This window comes from Megalops cyprinoides, chromosome 2, assembly GCF_013368585.1.
Source record: "Megalops cyprinoides isolate fMegCyp1 chromosome 2, fMegCyp1.pri, whole genome shotgun sequence".
NCBI lineage: Eukaryota > Metazoa > Chordata > Actinopteri > Elopiformes > Megalopidae > Megalops > Megalops cyprinoides.
In genome coordinates, this window is record NC_050584.1 from 36,939,453 (window position 1) to 36,962,301 (window position 22,849).

A 22,849-nucleotide genomic window follows, 5' to 3' on the forward strand; every position below is an offset into this window, starting at 1 on the left:
CAACATCTGCACTAAAACAATAAATGAATGCAAAACCAGGAGTTCATCAGGGCGAGGATGGGTTCCGGGAACGGTGGGGGGTGTGCTGACGTGAATATGAGCCGGTTCATTGGTGGCCGCCTTCTGTATGTGAGGGGGGGCGCGAACCGAGGCGAACGAGCATATGATTCCCATTATGCCTAACAGCCACGTCACAGGCCCCCTCTCTCCCGTCCCACTGCAATTCCCACACGGAGAAGGATCCCCCCCACAACCTCCCTGAAGGAAACGGAAGGCAGCCGCGGGGTGATATTCCATTCTGACCACTTTCTGTGCACTCTGCCAAAGTCATGCGCTACACGAAAAAAAAAAAAACATGCCCAGTAAAAAGCAAGCTTGCATGAGGCAAAACAGTGTATGATTGTCAGGGTCTAGGAGTGAATGTGAGAAGCTTGATTTTTGACCTGATATTGCGAGCTGTATAAAGCCCACTTCACCCCACTGCTTACTTTCGAACACTTCTATTTTAAGAGGGAAAAGTCCTTATGAAGCCAACACTTTAAATGGCAGTGTGTGGCCTGGTTGGAATTAGATGGAGCTCAGCCTCGGCTGGATTAGAGAATGTTTGTACGGGCAGAGATAAGAACATTCTGTGCATTCCTGAGACAGCAGACCACAGCAGTCCTTCTGCGGGAGGCCGAGGGCCTACAGAGAGCAGGGCCCTGACAATGCACAATCAATACCCCCTGCGTGACAGGACCTTAACCTCCGGGACTGCATGGGGCCGCTCTTTACTTAATCCAAGCCAGCAGGAACAAAACATCTGCAAACAACAGCATGAACAATGTGCTGACTGAAATCTGATATGCTTTCACTGAATCCATAAAAGGCCTTATAGAGACACACACAAATCGAAACTTGTCCTTTCGCATATTTACAGTCGTGAGCTTTCAGGTCGATGTCTTACTTATCCAAATATCAACCTCTGATCCTTTCAAATACAGTTCATTTCACCAGCGAACAGAAACTACTCTAAAAATGGGATTTGAGGATTGTTGGCTTTTGTTCTGAATCCGACAACTGACCTGAACACTGATATGTGTATGTTTTTAAATCGCAGACATACCAGGCTGCCAATGACAAAAACAAGAGCGTGTTTGTAAGAGAGATCTGACATAACCACAGGCGTCTTGAGGAAAACATTACTTTTATGTTTCTGGGCTTTGTCAAATGCGTAGTTCTGCCTCTTGAAAATGAGATCACACGGTGTGCATGACAGATGACGGATCACTCACCATGAAGGTTTATTCAAAGAAGGAACGAGTCCACTGTAGACGTGGATTTCTGGCAAAATATATGCATGATCTATGACAATGTCTGTGTTGGGAGGTGGCACACTGAGACTCTGTTGTAGTATGGAGTGTGGCACAAGTTCCAGGGTATGTGTGTGCATACACATGTGCCTGCATGGATGTGTGCTTGTGTGAGAGGTGAACAGCAGCTGGGCAGAATTTAATCCAGCTGCCAATTCTAGAACAGGTTTGTCATCACACACTTCAAAATGAGATAATTAAGCGTGCACATTGGAAATGAAGCAGCAGGGACGTCACAGGGCCCTTTACATGCTGTTCCTGTGGCTCTTTCAATCAGTCATGCTCCTCTCATTGTGGTTATTGAGTGAATGGGGGGGGGGACAACCAACAGGAATCCACCGGCACTTTTCACTCACAGTCAGAGAGCCTGATTGAGGTGCTAGCTTTTCAAAATCTCACAATCAATCAGTAAAACCAAAAACACCATTGCTGTGTACTGAGAGGTCTAGAGTTTCTACTCTCCAAGATGAAATGCAGGGAAGCATCTTCAGGACACAAAAAGCCCTTCTTCGTAACCACAGCGAGAGCATCCTTGTGAGTCATTTGCACCATTTTGCCACAGATGAGTTTTAAACAATCCACCTGTGGCTAGGATCTCCATGCCATGTGCCAATGGACATCCAAGTGGGTATTTGAGAGTGAGGAGTAAGAAAGTGCCAGTGTCTCTCTGTAAAAAAGCAGGCTTGGCATATTCTGGGCCATTTCAACTAACTGCATAGCCAGGCCTTTGTCCCGCTCTCAATCCGCCTGGATAAAAGGGAGCAAAATACATTAAATCTCCTCAACAATGCCGGGTCACAATGTGAGGGCTCAAACACAATAACCGTGAGGAATAGATTCTCAAATGATTATCCCATCACAGACATTTTCCAAGAAAGTAACACCTATTTTCCAGTGCTATTGATCCAGTTCTCTCTGTTTGTTAACAAATTCATGGACTTAATCAGGCTCAATTAAATGCACTCTCAAACAAGACACGCCATTCTTCTCAGTCTATTTAGCAGTAATGCTACCCCGTCAGTGAAGAGGCAGTGGGCAGGTTTAACAGTTAAGTCATTTTCATTTACTTTTGTGAGAAACGTGTCACTTCTGAACACAGGAGAGTAACAGTCCCTGAGAGAAGTTTGAGGAAACTGGGCGGGGATAGCACTCCCCTTATCTCATTATTCATCAATCACGGGGAACATTCAATCACACCACTTTGACATGTGTGACCAACTGCTAGTTTCCCACTTCAGAAACCTGGAATCACACATATATGACGAGACACTACACAGAGCACACCAGTGAGGTAACCACAGCATTATGTCACCTCTGGGAGCAGCCACCTCCTCCTCCAATACTCACACATGGAGACACATAAACATGCATCCACACACGCACGGAAGCATATACAGTGTCACTCTGATTAAATGAACTGTAACTCAGTGTGTCTGATCTCGATGGAGATGGCAGAGAAAGCAGCAGCTATTACTTTGGTGTATGAATGCATCGGCTGTAAAGAAACCGGTCTCAAAATTATCCACACTAATCTCCTGCAGTCCGCAACCCTGCACTTTGCAGTGTCTGACGAGGGAACAGCCATTCCCTACTAGTTTTATAGTCAAGTGTCTTTTTTCCCCCTTTTTAATGAGCTTAGTTCTCACTCCTTCAGGTACCTCTCATTCACTTCTACTAATTTCCTTGGTACAGAGTAAGCATTTCAAAGCTCAACTTCAGATTAGATAAGAGCAATTGAAACTGCAAGGAAGGGCCATAACTGATAATGTTGCTAAACTGTAGGGTTATGGTACTTTGGGAGGTGTATGTGTGTATGTGTGTGTTCACTGCCACTCCCTTAGAATGGGATACCAAGGCCATGCTATGCTCTGCCTTTGCTGAAGACAAGTGTTGAGGGTTTATAGTTGTTTAAAGCATTTCAGTCAGCAAAGTATAAAGCTTTGTGTACTCCTATGTTCTTGTAAATATAGTGCAAACACGCAGACTCAAATCAAGGGAGCTCATGCTTTGGTTCCATTTTAGTCAACAGGAACAAATAAAACAGGGCAGGTCTAGTGTATGTTTAACAGGCGGATGTGAAAGGCCATCAGCAACTCATTGTCTTTTCATCCAGATTTAATATCCGCTCTATTGCAAAAAAGCCTATGGGGGTGCAGAACAATCAAGAGCATCTTCAACCCTACAGAAACAAAAAGCCATGTCCTGGAGTAATCTGGATCCCCGCTGTGCATTTTGTCTGTCAGCGTATATATATCTGTGGGCATGCACTCCAATGACTAATGGGGGAATTTCTGTATCTGAACTGATATGTTTATGTGTATGGTACAGTACGTGTGTGTGACTACGTGGCCTGATCTAATGAACTACTGTGTAAATACTGGCTTACAGTATTTAGTATGTGTTGTTGAGTTTGGTAAAGTGCATGCATCTATGTGTGAGAGAGTGGAGGGGGCAGCACAGCAGACAGGAAAGGGTTTATTCTCTGGCCCTTCCTTTCGCTAATGTTCCCAGCAGCTGGGGCCCCCTGCAACAGACGCTTCTAGAGTCAGGTTTCCTGTTCAGTCTCCGCCCCTGCAGCTGGGGTCATATGGGTCACATCGTGGCCTCCTCAGCAACCCCCACACAGAGCCAGGCCTGCAGGAAGGGGAGGGGAGCTCCCCCCCTCCACAGGAACACTACCTTTCCTACGACACACTACATCCATTTGAGCTGAGAGCTGCACTTGATCCAGCCCCTTATCTCGCAACTAAAACACAATACATTTATTCCAAGCCAACAGCTGAAGCCCCATCTGACATATAGCACTAGACTGAAATGTTCTAATGGATTTCCATGGCCATTAATTCAGTGACATGTTAAGTACATCCCCAAATTTCATGTTCACTTAAACTGAAATCACTGTTGACCTGTAAGCCACTGTACACTGTTAACCATGAGGCCTAATGGAAAATGTGTAGTTTTTTTTTGTCTTCCAAGTTCAATCTGGGACCATAATGTCTTTAAAAGGAATCTTCCCCTGTGCACCGGCGTTTCGTGCACCCCGAACTGGCAAGGTTTCACTTGTTCCAATCCCCCGGTGGTAACAGCTCGGTCTCCCCAGGATGAGAGTCACGCAAGAAGGAATCGCCTTTCCTCGGCCGCCTCCCCCCACAGCGGAGGTTTGCAGCTGATTATTCATGTGCGTGGAGGGGTGGGGGGAGTGGAGCGGCCGCTGACGTGGTTACAGGTCGCCACGCCTCCCTGTTCCCCGGGAGGGAATACCGCGCAAGGCGGCCCCCACCGCGCCGTTATGCAAGCCGCCCGCCGCGCAGGTCGCCTTTGTTCCACCAGGCCGGCGCGGGCCTGGGGCGGCGCTCCTACAGCGCAGCGCGAGCGTCTCGGCTCAGCCGGGTCGCCGGGGCCAGCCTCTGGCTCGCTGACATACCGCGCGGAGGGGATCTGGTTTCACTCTCGCCAAGGAAACACCTCAGTGATGCAGAAAGGCCATATAAGGTATTTAAAGATCAAGGGGCTGCTGGCTCTTCTGTCTGCTCTGCGCCTTTGTTAAGAAGGACCAGGCTTCACGCATAGGTAATGGAATAAACTGGCATGGGGCTTTCCCAGTCCCTCGCACGCACTTAGTTAAATACAGCTTTGTGGTCTTATACAGCTTGATCCCATAAATATGCTCATAGTCTCTCTCATGTGCTGACACACATGCATACACCCATTTATGCAACACAGTCAAGGCAGCCTTTTTCTTGTGAAAACGAACCACCCAGCTCAGATTTCCTGTATATGTCCTTTATATGTTTTCAATAGGCAGCAGATATGCCATGACTCTTCACAGCTGTAGTTTTAGAGAACTATTCCACTCAGAAGTCATTGGCTTAATCACCCCGAGTCATCTCCTGGAGTTGCTCTTTCCCAGCAACTTTTGCGCACGACATGAAAGCGAGAAAGCCGTCGTTTACCAGTTCACATGACCGTGACATGCCCGGGCCCCGGGGGAGCGCCGCTTACATGACGTCATCAGGCGTTCAAAGGAGGCCGGCCCCCGGGATGACGGAGAACAAAGCAGTAGCCGGAGGGCTTGTCCTTCACCCTGTGAGGAACGGGCCCGCTCAGTGGGGCCGTCCCATGTCTGGAAAAGCTCCTCCTGGTCTTAAACGGTCACTTCCGGCTGCGCGAGCCGCTCTGACACTCACACAGTTCTCAGTTTCTCAGAGAATTCTTTGATCAACTCGCTGCGTCAGTCTTCCTTTCCCTCAGAAACCACAGCCAAGTCATGTTTTAGCATCTGGTCACTCCCAGGCATTTATTAGCCAGTTACCAAGATTAATGGCATTTTATGGAGGAAAATGTACAAACTGCTTGTGAAAACTGGAGGGCCTATCTCTGCACTCTCATTCCTCTGTAATTTCAGAGGTATTGTGGAAATCTGCACGTTACATTAAAAAATGTGAACATCATAATTACAGTAATGCCGGAATGGCACCAGTGAAGATGCCAACCTTCTCTCCTTTGGATTATCAGAGACCCACCTTGACGTCGAAGTTGCAGTCGAGGCGCTTGATGAGCACGATGAAGGCTCCGGTCACATTGTCCTGCAAGGGGGGCGGCTCGATGGGCTCGCAGGCATTCTCGGGCCTGGCCCCAATCAGGAAGCCCTGCAGAGAGATCAGAGTTTGGGAAATTCACATAACCCTGCCATCAGCACCGCCCTCAGCACCGCCCTCACACGCAGGAGCCCCCACCTACAGAATCCTGAAGGTGGAAGCTTTAAATCCACTGGGACCGAGTGGGTTTGGTGTCCGGGAGATACATAACTGCTTCAAGCTGATAAGTGTAGGGAAAACATGCGGCACAACCACACTTGACCCGATTCGGCTCTTCTCATTCACACTAATCCTGCACTTAATTCTCCCCACCTCATTACACATGCTCATCTGCCGTCTCAGGGTGTTTGGGAAAGCGCTACCAGCTAAAACTCATGCGTGGGAGTCTGTGGTCATTTCAGATTTCATACGCATTTCCAAGCGTATAAATAAATGCTCTCATGCAGTGACTGAAAATAGTCTATTTTTCTGAGGAAAGGAGAGGAAATGAGTGGTGAAAGACATAGGAGGGGGGAGACTGCTGTCAACACACTTTCCTTCCCAGGCAGCAAAATTCCTTTAATATTCTGGAGATTTCACGACTGGGTGTTTGAAGGGAAAGATAAAAGTAAGACTATGTCTGCTAAGAATCCTAATCAGGCTCCGTATGTTAAAATACAGGAAATAAATAAATAAGCTCAGCTGAACGGCGCCTCTTGAATGCTGGCAGAGCAGAGCGGCCTCTGCTTACTCTTCGTTAAGACAGTGGCCGGGAGATAGGACACAAAACGAAGCGTGTCAGCAGCCTTGAGCCAGAGAGACCAATTTACAGACTGCAGAGATGCACCCATCAGAACAGCGGGGGCTGCGGGCCAGTGGGCCCCACCAGTCACCCACCAGGAGACATGGAGAGCCACCAGCCTGCTACGCCCCCAAGGGATGCGCCCACCACTGGCTAAGACCTGCTGTAATAACTCCAGAGTGAGAGATCAGAGAGAAGCGGTCCTGGGACATAGTTCATCCATCAGTGCCACGCTTCATTTTCCGGTAAAGAACACTGTAATGAGCATTCTACTGTGAAAATGCTACTGCAAGTTACCAATTTGTATTAACTCTGTGTAAAGATATATTGCATATTATATTATTTAGAACAATGCGGTCAATGGGTGGCATGTGGGTCCTACGCGGCATTCCAGCTATGACTAACATAAAGTACAGCACACAATACCATGGTGATCCTTCATATATCTTGAGGTGTAGAAACAACCGCCAGACAAGCCACTGTCTGTCTTCGCTTATCAGCTGGTGACAGAGAAAAGGAGGCGTAGGTGAAGCTCTAGGATTCTTATCCAGCCACTGGACTGTATGGCAGCGGTCACAGGCGGATGAGTGAGTGATGCGTGCGCTCTCCCTCACTCTCGGGGGCATGACTACACAGACGAGGCCTGCACTTAATGCTATCATTACTATGACAAACCAGCTCTAGACACCCTTATCCAGGTCAGAGCTTGCGCTGTAGCTGCTGCGCCTCTCTGAGCAGGGTTAAGTGTGTGCTCTCAATGCTAGGATAATGCCAGCGGCTATTACATTAGCACCTCTTGCCGACTGCCTTATTGGGGGTCACTTATCCCTTAATATCTGCACTGGGTGAAGAAATTGAGCAGAGAGGACGCCAAACCTTATGGTATAATTACGCATCTAACGGAGCTCCTTCACTCGTCAGACTACCCATGCACACAGGGGCTTTGGACAGTGTGCTACGATCCCACCATCCAACTGAAGAGCCCTTCACACCCCAGCTCTTGGAATCAGAGCAGTTAATCTCTCCAGCTACAGCTATGATATACATATATATACAGCTATATACAGCGCGCCAGCATGGGAGCTCCTCCACACACTCACCAAGTCTCAAGCCTACACCTCGGTCTGTCTCAGAATGATAGGAAAGAAACACACAAAAGAAAGAAAGTTGCTCACATATGTTACTCTCTTGGTTAAAGACAAATTGTGAAGTAGTAGGATGGTAATCTGGTTTTTAGTCTTTACAACAGAAATAAAGTGTTTTCTGCAAGTTAGTTTGTACCAAGGCAAAAAGAACACAAACAGTAAAATATAGAGGTGTTGTGCTGTTATTAATTCACCGGAGAATATCCTTTCACACTGCTACTGGAGGTGCTAATGCAGTCCCTGGGCCTACATTCTTTCATGAGAAACTACAACAGCGCCCTCTGTTGATAATGTGTTCTATGTGCAGACCACCCCGACAAGTTGTTAACTCATAAATAAATCAATGAAAACAACAACAAAAAAAACACATTTATTCATAGATCTATTTAGAAGCCAAGGTCAGGACTATATCTCAGCAAGTTATTAAGAAGAATATGATGAATAATAAGCCAGTATTTGGAGCTCTCTCTGTAATGTTAATGTAGGTCTGAGGGATTAATTTGTTCAGTTTCTGGTGGGCTTTCCCATTCTTTTGAGTATTCAGGAGGGCAACATAAGCATTTGACCATTTATTACAGTGTTTTTGACCACTACCCTTGATTATTAATCTGACCACCTTAAAATTCCACAGATTTGCTTTTTTTTCCACCTTATATGCCTTCAAGGACAGAAAATAGTGGAGTTATCATCTGCTTCAAAATAGTGGGGTTATCATCTGCTTCAGTCTCACTACCTCTCAGTAGATTAACATTAAGAAAGCAGCATCAGGGGGCCTTGGATTCAGAGGCAATGGTAGGGGGGTCTCCAATTCCTCTGATGAAAACATCCAGTATTCACAAATCCCTCATTCCACAAATCCAGAAATTCACAAATGATAAAACAGTAGTTACAGCAAACAAAGAGAATGATCGTTAGCATCTGTGCATGGCACTGTATAAATCTGCTGCAGTTCTTTTAGTGTATTCCATATCACATTATGTTTTGCCGGCGATTATCCAGAGCAACATACATCACTTACAGCTGCTTATCTGTTATCCATTTCTACAGCCAAACATTTTACTGAGGCAATTCAAGTACCTTTTCCAATTGTATAACAGCAGTGTCCCGCCTTGAAAATGAACAAGCAGCCTTTGGGCTATAAGCTCTGCTCTTTTATTGCTAAACCACACTGCTGTCCAAAGTGATCTGATGTAATCCACTGCAGTGTAAATGAAGCCCAAGACAGTTTTTCCATTGCAGCGAAATCTTGGTTCTATGAGCCCTTAATTGACATTTGACAGATATTGATTGATAGACTGGCTGATCATATTTCCTGCAGATACATATTAACATCTATATCTACACCAGTATATCACCCCTTGAACAGAGCCACAAGATATAAAAGGCATCCAAAGGCAAGAACGCTCCACTCTTTTTTGAGAACCACTGGTCCATATCCAGTGTCACAATGGAGTACATCATAAATGTCTAAGAAAGCATACCAGTTTTAACACACAACAAAAATAGACCCTCTATGTCCACAGAGTATTTACAGAGCAATAAAGGGAAGTGGAGCATCTTCTTGGGAGTGTCTGAGGTGTAATAATACACTCAGTGTGGTTATACACATTAGGCTCTGCTTACATGCGGGCAATGGGCCAACAAAACACTTGCAACTCATCCCAACAAAAATATTTATTGGTTCATTTGTGGGAGAGATGAGAACAGCCTGCCTCTTGCACTCTTCGCACATGTAACTCGGGGTCAGCCAAGTGTTGAACATTCTAGAGCGTAGTTTTTTTTCCCCCACTTTGGGTCTCCAGATGGGTTGAGACCATCATGTGGTAATCCAGGAAAAGACCAAGCTTTGCTTCAATTGTACAACTGTAAAGACTCTCTGCGCAGGCAAAATATGTTTCCATGATAATCACATAGTGGGTGGGACAGAACTGCAACTTGGGTTTTTACCTTTTTTGTTCTAACCACTAGTTTTACCAAACTTCAATTTTGTGCTTGAAAACCTGATAAAACAGGGAAGTGGGATTTCTGACTTAACCGCTCCTACTCACGCAGCACCACACCGACTCCTCCTAAAGAGGAGCACACTGAAGCATGCCTCAGTACCTCCCTCCCCCTCCCTCACATTTCATGCATCTGTCCTGTAAAGTAAGCTATGGTAATCTTTACAAATACCTTAAATGCAACTCAGATTCAGAATTCCCAAACAAAATAGGGATGTGTCCACATGAAGAATCCACATTTACAGTAGAGTATTGCATCTCTCATTCCATGCATACAGGGACTGACGTTCAAATATTCCAAAATTCACTACTTGTTTACTACTAGTAAAATGACCTAAGATAGCCCTAAAGGAATTTCTAAATTTGAACCAATACTGTACTCCATTTGTGTCTGACACTATAAATAGACAACAGTGCGATAAATACACCCAAGAGGACTTTTAGGATGGATTTTAAACATGGTGTGGGGGACTACCTGTTCTGGGTTCACAAACCTGTTCTTCTGTCCACATAAGTACAAAAGGTACCTCCTGCAGTATTTTCTCAGAGCTCATTATAACAGGACTGAGTGATGTTTAACATCTCTAGACATTAAGAAGTGGTTACAGAATCCCTGCACAAGACTGGCTGCAGCTCTGAATCAGACCTTACAAACCCCAGGCAGACAAGCTGGACAGAAAGAGAGCAATGCCATTCCTGAAAAGGGAAAAAAGAGAGAGGGGGGGGTAGACAGAGAAAGAAAGAGTGTGCGTGTATGTGTGTGTGTGTGGGGTGTGTGTTGGGGGAGCATAGACTCCAGGCCTGCCGTAGACTGCCTATGTCTGTCTGCAGCAAATGCAGGAAACAGCTGTCACCAGGGAAACAGAGCCTGTCTGTCACACAGCCGGTCAGCACTCACTGCAGGTTCAGCTGGGGCCTCACTCAAACTGTCTCACATGCGGAGAGACATGCAGGCACAGATTACCAGGCTAGCACAGCAGAGCCCGCAGCCCGCAGCCCACAGCCCGCAGCCAACAGCCCAGCCTCAGCATGTGACACGTCACTTCCTGCCCCCCAATGTACAACTCAGCACAGGGGGCCTTTTGGTAGGCGGTGGCGGTGATCACACCCTGCTGACCTGAGACTGAGGGCAATATTCCTGGAAAGAGTGTCTCAGCATATATCAAATCTGCTTCACTAAACAGAACAAACGTGGAGCCAGCTCGTCCAAATGACAGTATCCCTTTTCCTTTCCTTAGCTTGGCCAGCCCAGCAGCTGGAATCCCCCCTGAGAACATATATAGAATTGCAATGTTGGGTTCTTCATTTCTGCGGAATTGAGAGTAAGTGGGAAAGTTTGCAGGCATACAGGAAGTCCCTGGTACATTTTACAACACGCGTTCAGTTCATGGGGAAAGAAGACCTGTGTTAAACAGCCAGTCTCTTTTCTGGCAAGAGTGTGACTTAACACATTGCATTTTGGGCTCCCTGTCAGCAGACAATGTACACTGCTCATTGAGCCCAGTGTGAGAGACTAGAGTCTCCAGCCAAAACCTGTACGCATGGGTGCGTTGCCTCCATTCCAGAAGCTTCCAGCTCTGCTGAGAGCAGCCATATAAGGCTCAGGACACACGGCTGGGAGTTTTCTGGTTTTATAACCCGTTATAAGGAAATTTTCAGATTTGCCTTGAAAATGCCTGATGCAATAATTGCTGGGGATCAGAAGCTGTGATGAAACCCACCAGGGACAGAGACAGTTAGGTCAGTCCCCTGTCAGGTCTGCAATCTGCAGGGAAGACACAGGGTCTGGAGACCGCCACACGCAGATTATCCCCGCCACAGGGGACACCGGGCACACCCTGGCGGGGTGACACAAGCTCAAACGGACAGTTAATCCACCTGCTCCGAGGCACCGGGGGGGGGGGGGGGGGACAGGGTGCACTTACGATCCAAACTTGGACTCCTCCCAGCGCAGCAGGCAATCGCCCAACCCGTTTGGCCCGCCTGTCAACCTGTACAGTACGTGCTGTACACAACGTATGGAACACAGTGTACATAATCCACACAAAGGCCAGCCTTGGCATCCAATTCTCCTGCGATTAACATCACATTTTTGTCTGTCATGAGGCCTACAGGGCTTGACGCTGTGTAACGATGATATGGGGACAGAGTGTTCAGACTCAAGGTTGCGGGCTGCCGGCCCTGACACCGGCCGACAAGGATCAGAGTCGCCTTGTTTCCAGCTGGGTGCAAGGGTTGAGGAGTCGGAGCGTAAGCCCAGTTCGTCTTTCATACCCCCCCCACGTGTTATGTAAGCTGCCCCGCACACGCTGAGAGACATGGCCTCCACCCTGTGCCAGTCTGCTGAAATGCAGCTTCACTTTTCAATTAGTCGCATTCCCCGGGTCCGCGTCCATCAGCCGCCGTGGACGGACGCTCCCTTTGTTCCAGACGCAGCAGGGGGAAGCTGCTGGAATTCCAGCAGATGTGACATGCCAGCCCGTATCCTCACAGGCCTGTTTATGTCTCAGATCATGCTAGGCAGCACTGCTGCCCTCTGTGACCAATATTACTAGCCAGTGCAGAACAATGAGGCCTTTCTTCCTAAAGCACAATTCCTGTCAGTCACTGGCACGGGAGAACACAAGAACATCCCCTGCACTAGATGTACTGATCATGAGTGGGCACATGTGTGATCTCTTTTTCCAGTGAAGACCAGCACTGGAACAGCATGGCCCCTGTGACCCTCATCTGGTCGACCCATTGCTCCCATGCAGTGTTTTGGGCAGGAGAGCTTGGAGACCTCCACAAAACAACTACTTTATACTAACCATTTTCGTGGAAACAAGGGGATTGTCAGGCATGCCATCATTCAATGTTCACGCACATCTCCTTGATCTTTCCACTTTAAGCAGCAGAGATAGCCATTTTCCTACGGACCCGCCTTAGCTGTAGGTCAGGTCAGTTTGTTGGCCAGCCCTACGTATGGTAGTAGGAATGCCCCAGGTCAAACCAAGTCATGCAGAAGTCAGCAAACTTTGCTTGTAAATCATTTTTATTGCATTAAGGTTTAGTTTTAGAGGGCTAATTACATGTGACGATTCTACATGGATATGCAAATTCCCCTTAGGAGTCAGCTGGGTGCTGAATGGGCCAACTTATATTAAAGGTCCTCACCTTCAGTCCCTCGCTGGGCAATCTGTATCCAAACCTTGCTGGCAAGTCATCAAAGTTCTCAGTCTTGTTCTCAAATGAGTACTGAAAAACAAAATGCAGCCAACAAATATCACATGAAAAACAGGAGCCTTTATTTGTTATTGATAAGTTAAAACACAAAACGGGTGCGGGAATTGTGAAGAAGTGAAAGAACACTGATATACACAATGTATGGTACAGAACAGACGCTATTGGAGAAATAAAACTACATTATGAAATTCAAAAAGGAAGTTCTCTGACGGTCTTCCACATCAAGGGACTGGGACCAGGTTTACAGGGATAACATCCCATTAACAGCACAGCCTGGCCTCAGAGTTCCCAAACATAACAATTGAAACCCCACTGTTATTTTCCCTCCTGTCTGAAGCCCCCATGGTTTTATGACATCTTCAGTCAGCATATCTTAAATTTTACCACACTGAAATTATGTCACTGTGACAGGAACTTAATTTCCCAATGGGAATTTTTGTAGCACTAATCTAACACATTTACACAAAAAGCTGCTTATCAGTCTTAGAAAGGTTTACTTATTTTCATACAAACAAGTGAGTTAAAAGGTTCCAGTGTTCCAGTGACTTCAGCACACTTAATTACCTCTCACAGTACATGTATTTATTCACTTTGAGTCTGCACAGGCAACCCTGAGCATCCAAGTGCTGCAAAAGAAAGATTGTTGACACTGAAAGAGATTCAACCTGCAACTTACAGACTCTTAGAGATCTTACAGATCATCTTACAGATCATCTGCCATAAGACCCCTAGACCCCCCCCCGAACCGGTTTAGGAGCCCGCAGGGCAGGAGACCCAGTGCAGTGCATGATGTTCCCAGGAGCAGACCATAGCTCATTACATGAGTGACCTCACATGAGTGAGCCGCTGGAGACTCACAAAGGGGCAATACAGAGGCTGCAGCCTGCACCCGGAGGGTCTGGTCACATGTCTTAGTACTAGTGTGGTGCACTGTTTCATCTACTCACCGCAGAGATGTCGGCCTCCACAGGCAGAAGGTTGAGGAAGGCAAAGAGCTGCACGGTGAACACGGTGTAGATCTGTGTGGCGGACAGCATCAGCATCCCCAGGGACAGCAGCATCTTTCATTCCCAGCTCAGCACCTGCGCAGACACATGACGTCAGAACTTCGCCCTCTCGTGGGTCACTGCGGTTCATTTCAGATCACAATTTAGCTAAATCCCAAATCAATTTTGGAGATGCAGCTGGTAAAATTTAGCATTGCGATCCCACCCTGCAATTCCTTTGCATACATCTGAACATTACGTAGATCAATACCAAAGGACCAAGTATATAAACCACCAAGAAACAGGCTGGAAATTCGACTTTATGATATCAATACACAGCATACGCAAGAAGACAGCTTTTAATTGTCCTATAAAGGACTGAAAAAATTCCTTAAAGTCAAAGGTTTACATTCACTTTTGACAAAACTGCAACCTGTGCCTGTCGAAGACTTCACAGTTGAATTGTGCTGCAGTGTCATCCAAGCGAACGCTAGCCACTGCAAGCAAAAGAATCTGCTGTGTCCCTTCGAGTGCAATCATTAGCTTGAGGTTTTGCCTAAGGAAACAACTGTTAAATTGACATTATAGCGTACAGTTGTTCTCCTGTTTCTTTGTGATTTGGAGGCAGTCTGACTAGGCTTTAAACTAGTACTTCCTCAGCTCGACACTGACTCAATACGTCAGGCTCTGAATGCCACAATAATCTTCGGAAATGGCACTGTAGTGGGGAGGTGGGCAGGCGGGGGGAGACATGGACTGTAAACAGGCTCTTCATTTGCCAGGGATCCACAGCACATGAATCCATCATGAGTCCTGTCAGCTTCCTTCATGCTCCACTGCTTCTCCTTCCACGTTCACATTAAGGATGCATTTCTCTGTGTTCACTATCGGAGGCAGACAAGGCCTCCTGCTCCTAAAAGGCGGTTTTGGTTAAAGCAAACAAGGACTTTACTATTAAAGGGCAGTTTGGGTAAAAGCAGAGGCAAAACAAAGATGCCTCACAATGAGGAGAATTGCTTGTAAACTGAGCCAAAGATCACAGCTGGGTGGGCTATTTACTGATGTGCTGTTAGAGATTTACAGTCTGCTGGGCACATCAGAGACAAATACAACAACAGACATAAAACAAGTAGAGACACTATGGCACATAACTTTCCAGGAAGACCTGCATTCTTCTGTTATCCTTCGTCTGTTGTTAAAGTATAAAAAAGACTTACGACAACAAATCTCCATTTCCTACTTCCTCAAACCTGCATAGCCCTGCATTTGGCCTCATTTAGGTCAAAGGTTCTAGAACTTTTGCAACTGATTTAAATTATGAACATTCCTTCATACTAGATAATCATTCACAAAACTCAGTATCAAGGTAATCGTAATAACTGGTTATTCTTCCCCCACCCCACTGTCAATGAGTAGCCACACGCACCTGTTCTGGCTGTGCTGGGAATGGACTGGTGTGCCCACTCTAAACTTGGAGCTGGCCTACCATTTTTCTGCAGCATACCAGTCTAGACATTCCCTGCTGCTATACACAATTCTGCCAAGTGACGCAAGCTCAGTTAGGGTGGGGGGTTATATTACTCTCCTGCTTCGATAATAATGAGTGAGGAAAGAGACAAAATGGATATCGTGGCTCAAAGGCAAAGGGCACCTGGGAAATGCATTGCAGCTATGAAGCTTCAGAGCATCATCTCTGTTGTCCAGCCACAATGACACCCTTCAAATGAGGAAAGAACTAGCAGGAAGACTGTGTCTTTCATGATGGTAGAAAAGACATGGAAAGAGAAGGCACTCTGAAACTTTACTATTCACAACAAACAAACTAGGAGCTGCCTCTCTGTACTGTGTATATTCTCTCTGTTAGCGTTGCCTTCCAAAAAGGGAACTCCAAACGCTCTACTATTAAGCACTCTACCTTAAGCAAGGCCACATTTCACTTTAAATACAAGCCTCTACCATTCAGTGCCTATATCCTCATTGTATTCCAAACAGACAAAATGCAGGGCAGCTAGCTAAGTTCCTCTGGCAATAGACAAATTATTATGAAATTATATCTCTATGTGGTTGTATTCAGGAAATCGGGGTCTGTGACTGTACACATGTGATTTGGCTTCAGGACTCAACAGCTGCAATCCTGTGACTTGACCGTCTTGTGAAATCCAGCTAAGTTTAGACTTCCACTGACACTGACCACTCCTTACAGAAATAACACAAACAGCAACATTTGGATCAGCCGAGAAACCAGAAAGGCAGATGCAAATCATTAACAATATCTTCCCAACTAATTGGAAAGTTAGCCACCGCCAGCTATTCATTTAGTTAGCCTGCTAACAGCTACCTCTGCTTCTGAAGAACCTATAGCTGGCTAGCTAGCATGTATGATGCTGAGAACCTAGCCATTCTAGCTATGTACATTATGCAAGTGCTACACTGTTCCTAGGTAATTTACTAGATATGCGGGCTAACATTATTATCTAGTTAACAGTTAACTAAATAAATGTTGCTGTTATTTGTTTTCGTCAACGAGCCAGACAGCTAATTAGCTAAGAAGGCTAGCTAGCTAAATGTCATTCAAAAATATATATTATATATATTCATGTATACTGACAGTCTACCTAGGGAGCTAGTTAAGTAGATTAGCTACTTATGTAGCTAACAAGTAGACAGTTAAATTAACATTAGCTGGCCAGCTTATTGGCTAAAACGTAACAAATTCGTTTAACAAGAAACATCTATCTAGCTCGCTATCTCACTACATCCATACTAGCTGGCTAGCTACGCATCTAGCTAGCCAGTTACCTTGTTAGGTAACTATTATGATGGACTGCAAGGCCAAATCAGTTTGGTGTTCCAGGAGTTCGCCATCTGAAGTGATTCTCTTTATCACAAATGAGAAATAAATGACTGGTACTGAAAATTAGGATATTTAATCATTACCTTTACAACAGATGGATGCGTTCCTTTCTTTGAATAAGAAGTGACCAATATCGACATTACACTAATTTGCACTTTGGATGTACGATCCAAAATTTCCACTGACTTAACTCCATAACACAACCCACTACAGTACAATGTCAACAATAAGCATAGAGCAGGTCGTGTGCTGGGAACTTCCTACCTTTGTGTCCGCCCTTTAGTATGCGGTAACGCTGATTGGACAACGTTAGAATCACTCATCATGAAAGCTTGAAAGAGGTTCCTGAGTCATACCACGTGATGCGAGGATAACGGTGTTATGGAAATAACCGGTCTAGTGATGCATGTTCGGAGAATAATCATTTTCATAAAAGTGTTGCCAAAGCAAACTTTCTGTCTGTGAGATGCACACATTTCAAGTGCATAATTAACGCGTTTTCTTCTTTGTTGATGCTCAAAGGATAACGCCAGCACAAGCATCTCTGCACAATGGCGGTTTTACCTGATCTGCTCGCTTCTCTAATTTGTTCTCTCATAGGCAGTATAGTTCCCCCATTCCAAATGCATGGGCACTTCGCCTCTAGACCTGTATTGTTGCCAGAGCAGTGGCACCACAATTACATGTTCTCTACTGTGTTCCTGGAAGCAAATGCTATCTCCTGTACTGTGGGTATTTTCCTCACTGTATGGCCCTCTGTCCCACCAAGTCATATCCCTCCTTGATGTACTTCAGTGCACATTGGGGTGGAATATGTCGAGTTATTTTCCAAATGGCACTTTTAATTAAGGCAATAAATATGTGAATTAAGATTCAAATGGGTTTAACAGCATAATAAAGACACGGGTAACTCCAAGAACCATACTAAATTTGTCGTACAGGCTGGTGTGCATCACTTCAAACCTCTGTATGTTTGATGTCTGGCCTGTTGCAAGAGAAGACACTTTGCTGATTTTGTTGGGGTTGGGATTTTGGGGTTTTGTTGGGATTTTGGTGGTCCCCAACTCCTGGATGGATGGTGCTACACCCTCTGCTTTTGTTATTTCAGGGTATAGAATGTCCTCAACAGTAGTGAAAGAAAGGAAGAGCACTGAATGATCATGCTGACTCAGTTCCCCCTGGAGAACTAAAGAACTCCCTCCTGGTCCTGACCTCATTTTCCCATGACTCTGTCATGTCACAGTATTTATTTCTGCTGGTGTGACTATGTCAGACAATTTCTACTGTTAATAATTTCCACTGAACAATAATGTATAAAGTGTTATACAATGCCTAAGGTGCCAGAAGGTGACAACTGAAGAGACCAAGAGGGCATGTGCAGGGTACCCTCCTCCTTGTGAAATATTTGGGACATAAATGAGGGGAAATCATACCTTTAAATGCAACGTTGCAGCACAAATAGTTTGAAACACTACACCAACATGACCAACACCATCACATCAGAGGTGCTGCACTCTGTCTCTTGGGCCACTGCCAATTGTGGTTAAGACACCAACCACTTCTCCTGACTTAATTATTACAATTATATCCTCAAAATGCAAACAGTAAAATATTAGTAGCTTATTATAACTGTAGAACCTTTAACCTCAGCCTACTTTACACAATTATTTAAAATAATATTTCTATGTAAGAAATACAAAAATACAAACAGTAAAATAACTAGCAGTTGACAATTTTAGGTCAGTTAGTTTTTACTGTATTGACATTGATTACTCCCCATCCCTCTAGACTACCCACATGTTACCAAACAAATGCCTTTGTGTGTCATGTTTCAGATTTTGTTTCTTAGTAATTTACAAGATGTTATCAGAGCTTGAGGGACACCACAGATGACATCACATGACTTTTGAATAAATTCAAAATTGAAAAGGAGGCTGAAATTCAAAAGGTATATGGTGTCATACTGATTTGAAAGAGACACTTAAAAAGACTTAAAGTTTCTGTGCTCAGAAATATTTTTGTAATGGTAATATATATGGTTTAGCTACACATGTTGGTGTCTTTATACAAGTACATCAAAACCTCAAAAAGAACAGACAAAATATGTTTTTTCTCTTGTTCCAAACATGAATAAGCCACATAACAATACTGGAAAAACGGAAATGTGTAAATGATTAATTCAGTAGCTGTACACTGTTTAAGGCTATCTTACTTAGAATATGTGTGTACATTGAAACTGTATAATGAAGAAAGTATTGTGATAGTATAGCTATCAATAGAACAGAATATTCTATTTCATAAACTAGTTAGAAAATTATACTTTTATGGCAAAAATGATTAAGAATGATTTATTCTTATTCCCTATCAATTTCAATGTAAACATTACTGTTGTCAAAAACTTTATGCTTTATTGTCAGGAGTGATCTGTAGTACTGCATGCTGGCTACTTGCACATTACAGAGAGATTATGGCTTGTTTCTCTCACTTCTTGGACAGTATTAGTAATTTTGTTGTTCAGTCTATATCATGCAATCAGCAGAAGTCATGAACACTGCCATGTGTCATTTTTAATTTGCTTTAACTTCTCTTGAAGTTCTTTTTTGTCACTGCTGACATTTCTTCCACTTTGCTGAATTTTCTGTTTTGCATATTCTTTGTTATATATTTATTTGTATTTAGTTGTTTATATAACCTTTATTTAACTAAGAAAATCAGTTCTCAATTCTTTTTTTTACAGCGATGAGACAAGGTGGACAGGGAATGTGACAGATTGTTTAGCCAATCAAATGTAGAGGGATAATTAGGTGACCAGATGTGGTGTCAGCTTGGCAAATTTACCAGGACACCAAGTTACCTGTTAACATCTGTACTCTTTTAATGAGTGCAATGGGATTATTAACATTTTCTGTAAGTCCCTAACACTGTCTTCCACACATCCATCTGTTCCTGCTCTGCAGCATGTCTGCATGTGCGCTTTCATATGTCGTGGCACTCTAGCAAATGCTTTAAAATCTATGTCCATTCCCGGATCAGGTATTGAAAAGTTACCTGGTTAAGGAGCTCATGATGTTCTCGGGGTGCTATCTATAGCCTTCTATATTATACCTCATAAAGGCAATCTGTTAGGATTTCGGCTGCTGCTGCTTCCCTCAGTGACCAACAGGTGGCCTCATAACTTCCTGTCAGGGTTCCTGGCTACTGCTTCCTGGAATAACCACCAGATGGCCTTCTTCTTTGTTCCCTGTCTCATTTAATTAATTTTTTCCACCTGTGTTGATTAGTTATTGTTTTCACCTGTGTTGTCTGCTATTTAAGCCCTGCCCTTTGTCTTTCCTGTGGCTCAGTCTTCAGCTGTCATGATTTGTGTATGCATTCCTGTACCAAGCCTGCAATGCTTTGCATTGCTTCGCTTCTCTTGTCAAGTCTTCAATACAGAAAACTTTGTGTCCTGACTCATCTCTGTGTTTGGATTCACTCTGCTCCTTGTAATAAACCATGTATTATGTTTTTTAAGCTGTGAAATGTTGTTTGACTTCCACTGAGACATAGTTTGTTTATATTTATTTTTATATTGTTATGCTTCTAGAATTATGATTTGCCATGACTAACCAGCTATTTGAAGCTTTTGCTTGGAAAAAAAATTAAATGCATAACTACTGTTCACCATCCATGAAAGAATGAGGATAATTAATTCAAACTGTCAAATCATTGTAATCAATTCTAAATTTATGTGACACACTGAGCACAAAGTCATCCATTGACAACCTTATATCACATTCAGTTCCACGTTAACTATGTCAGCTTACTGGGGTGTGTTTCAGTTAACAAAGCCTTATCACAAGCTTAGTATATCCACATAATGTGCATAATGATGAAAATCTGTCCAGTCAAGAATAAATCTTAAATAATATATGTTGCTGTAACTTTAATTTTCAATGCCTTCACTTTAGGATATTCATTCTTGTAATTGTATAAGTGATTATGTTTCATTTCATGTTACAGCTGGTATAACTGATTCTGTTTAATGTGCTCTGTGAAAATTCCTTTAGAAAGAGCACTATATTAAATGAAATTTGATTGATAGTAGTGCAAACATTAATAAAATCCTATATAAAATCTTGCCACACATTTGTTGAGGTTTAAGAGGTTATGTGAATTTCTTGATTTTTTTTTAATTAATTTTGCCTTATAACTGAGACAGCTATGGATAGGATAGGGATAATAATGTTTGTCCCTAAATATGGCTGATAAAGTTGAACTCTGGCGCCACCCTGTGCTAGCTAATCAAGCAACAGCTTTGGAGCAGTGATTTTTATTACTTTATTTTTATGATTTTTATTTCTTAGTAGTCCACAGTGCAGTCAATCACCTATTTCAGTGCATTTAACAGTTAAATCATTTATGATATTTCATCTCAAAGACACCAAAAGAGTTGTTTAATGGTCATTATTATCTATTTCATGCGAGTAAGACTGAAATAATCTCTTGATATAATTTATTGTATGACATCATAATGGGAGGTATTGCATACCCTGGGAATGAAGTATATACTTATCTGAAATGTGACTCTTATACAATAGTGCTAATATTTAGTAATGCTAGGAAGAGTTCGCTGGATTTGGCAAGAATTTCAAGTTGATACATTCCATTTGAGACTGACACTATTATAATCAGCCACATAGAACACATCTTGCCATTTATTTTACATAAATTGGACAGCTATGATATGCTGAATGAGCTACCCGTCAATAAGTGAGCCAACTCATTCTGAAGTAGGCTTATAAAAGGACAGTTCCCATGTTTATTTGTCCTCTTCCCAGAAATGGGCGGCTCACCCTCTGCATAAATTTCCACCTTGTACACTTTCACTGTGCAAAACCCCATCTCAAATCATTGCTCTGCTTGCTCACTGTGTTACTATAGGAACCAAACGCAACTCAATAAGGCTACCAGAAATAGAGCGGCCAACCCCTCCTACAATGAAACCACACTTTGGTGTCTTTTAACCCTTTACTACAGTCTGTGTAAAGAGAAAGTTTTGACAACCCATAGAAAATGTCAGTCTGTGTTTTACTTACGACCCTTCGAGCCAGAAATAGACATAGTATGCTGACATAATATAGTGAATTGCTGAACACCAAACTGCAGCAAATGTACAGGAAGAAAAGTTCACATGTACTGTTTTACAAAAGGCATACCAACAAGAAGCAGTGTGAGCTGGGCTCTTGGATTACTTTAAATGTTTTTATTTTTATGATTTTATTTCAAGTATTTCAGTTGTAAATCATGTAAAAATCATGTAATCAGACAAAACAGCAGAGGAAACAAACTTATAATTAATTACTCTGACTGGGCTGGGACAACACCACTTTGCTCAGTTACCTTATCTTAGAACATTACATTTAACTATGGAAAGTAGTTTTGTATTTAGTTAAAAGTGACTTCAGATACTTCCATCAATAAGAGATTCACATTAGTGATATGCCATGGATTGAAAATGTATTTTAAAAAATGATCAGACTGCTTGAGAAGGAACCATTCAAATCTTCCCTTAGAATCAGAAGGGAGTGCTGTAATTTGATTTTCTGCGGCAAAATGTCTTTCCTCATAGCCCAATACCTAGTGATGCTCTCTGGAACACTATTAAGAAGGAGGGATAAGGGAAGTGGTGTTAACACTGCAGAGTGAAAGTGCACCCAGATCATATGACACTGATGCATTATTCAGTTCATGAATGACTGTGTAACCGGTCAAGCTGCTATTACGACCTCTGCTTTGCCACAAAGTGGGCTGCTTTATTTGGTGAGGCAAAGTAACCATCTCCTGGTTAAGAGATCAAATCTGCTGTTTCCAAATTCTGATCTGTGGAAGGCCAACCGCTCCAATGAAGACAAAGACAATGAATAAG

At 43.7% G+C, this 22,849-nt stretch overlaps 1 protein-coding gene across 1 annotated transcript in view; it reads right to left on the minus strand.

Moving 5' to 3' along the window:
- Positions 1-17,151, minus strand: part of LOC118773340 (E3 ubiquitin-protein ligase RNF13-like) — a 30,167-nt gene extending 13,016 nt beyond the window's left edge. Inside the window, exons 1-4 of the mRNA XM_036522229.1 lie at positions 17,025-17,151; positions 14,049-14,183; positions 13,033-13,113; positions 5,876-6,001 (exon numbers count right to left, since the gene is read on the minus strand). Of these exons, the coding sequence (XP_036378122.1) occupies positions 5,876-6,001; positions 13,033-13,113; positions 14,049-14,162 (321 nt within the window). The 5' untranslated portion in view covers positions 14,163-14,183; positions 17,025-17,151. The remainder of the gene's footprint in view (positions 1-5,875; positions 6,002-13,032; positions 13,114-14,048; positions 14,184-17,024) is intronic.
- Positions 17,152-22,849: the final 5,698 nt, after the last annotated feature.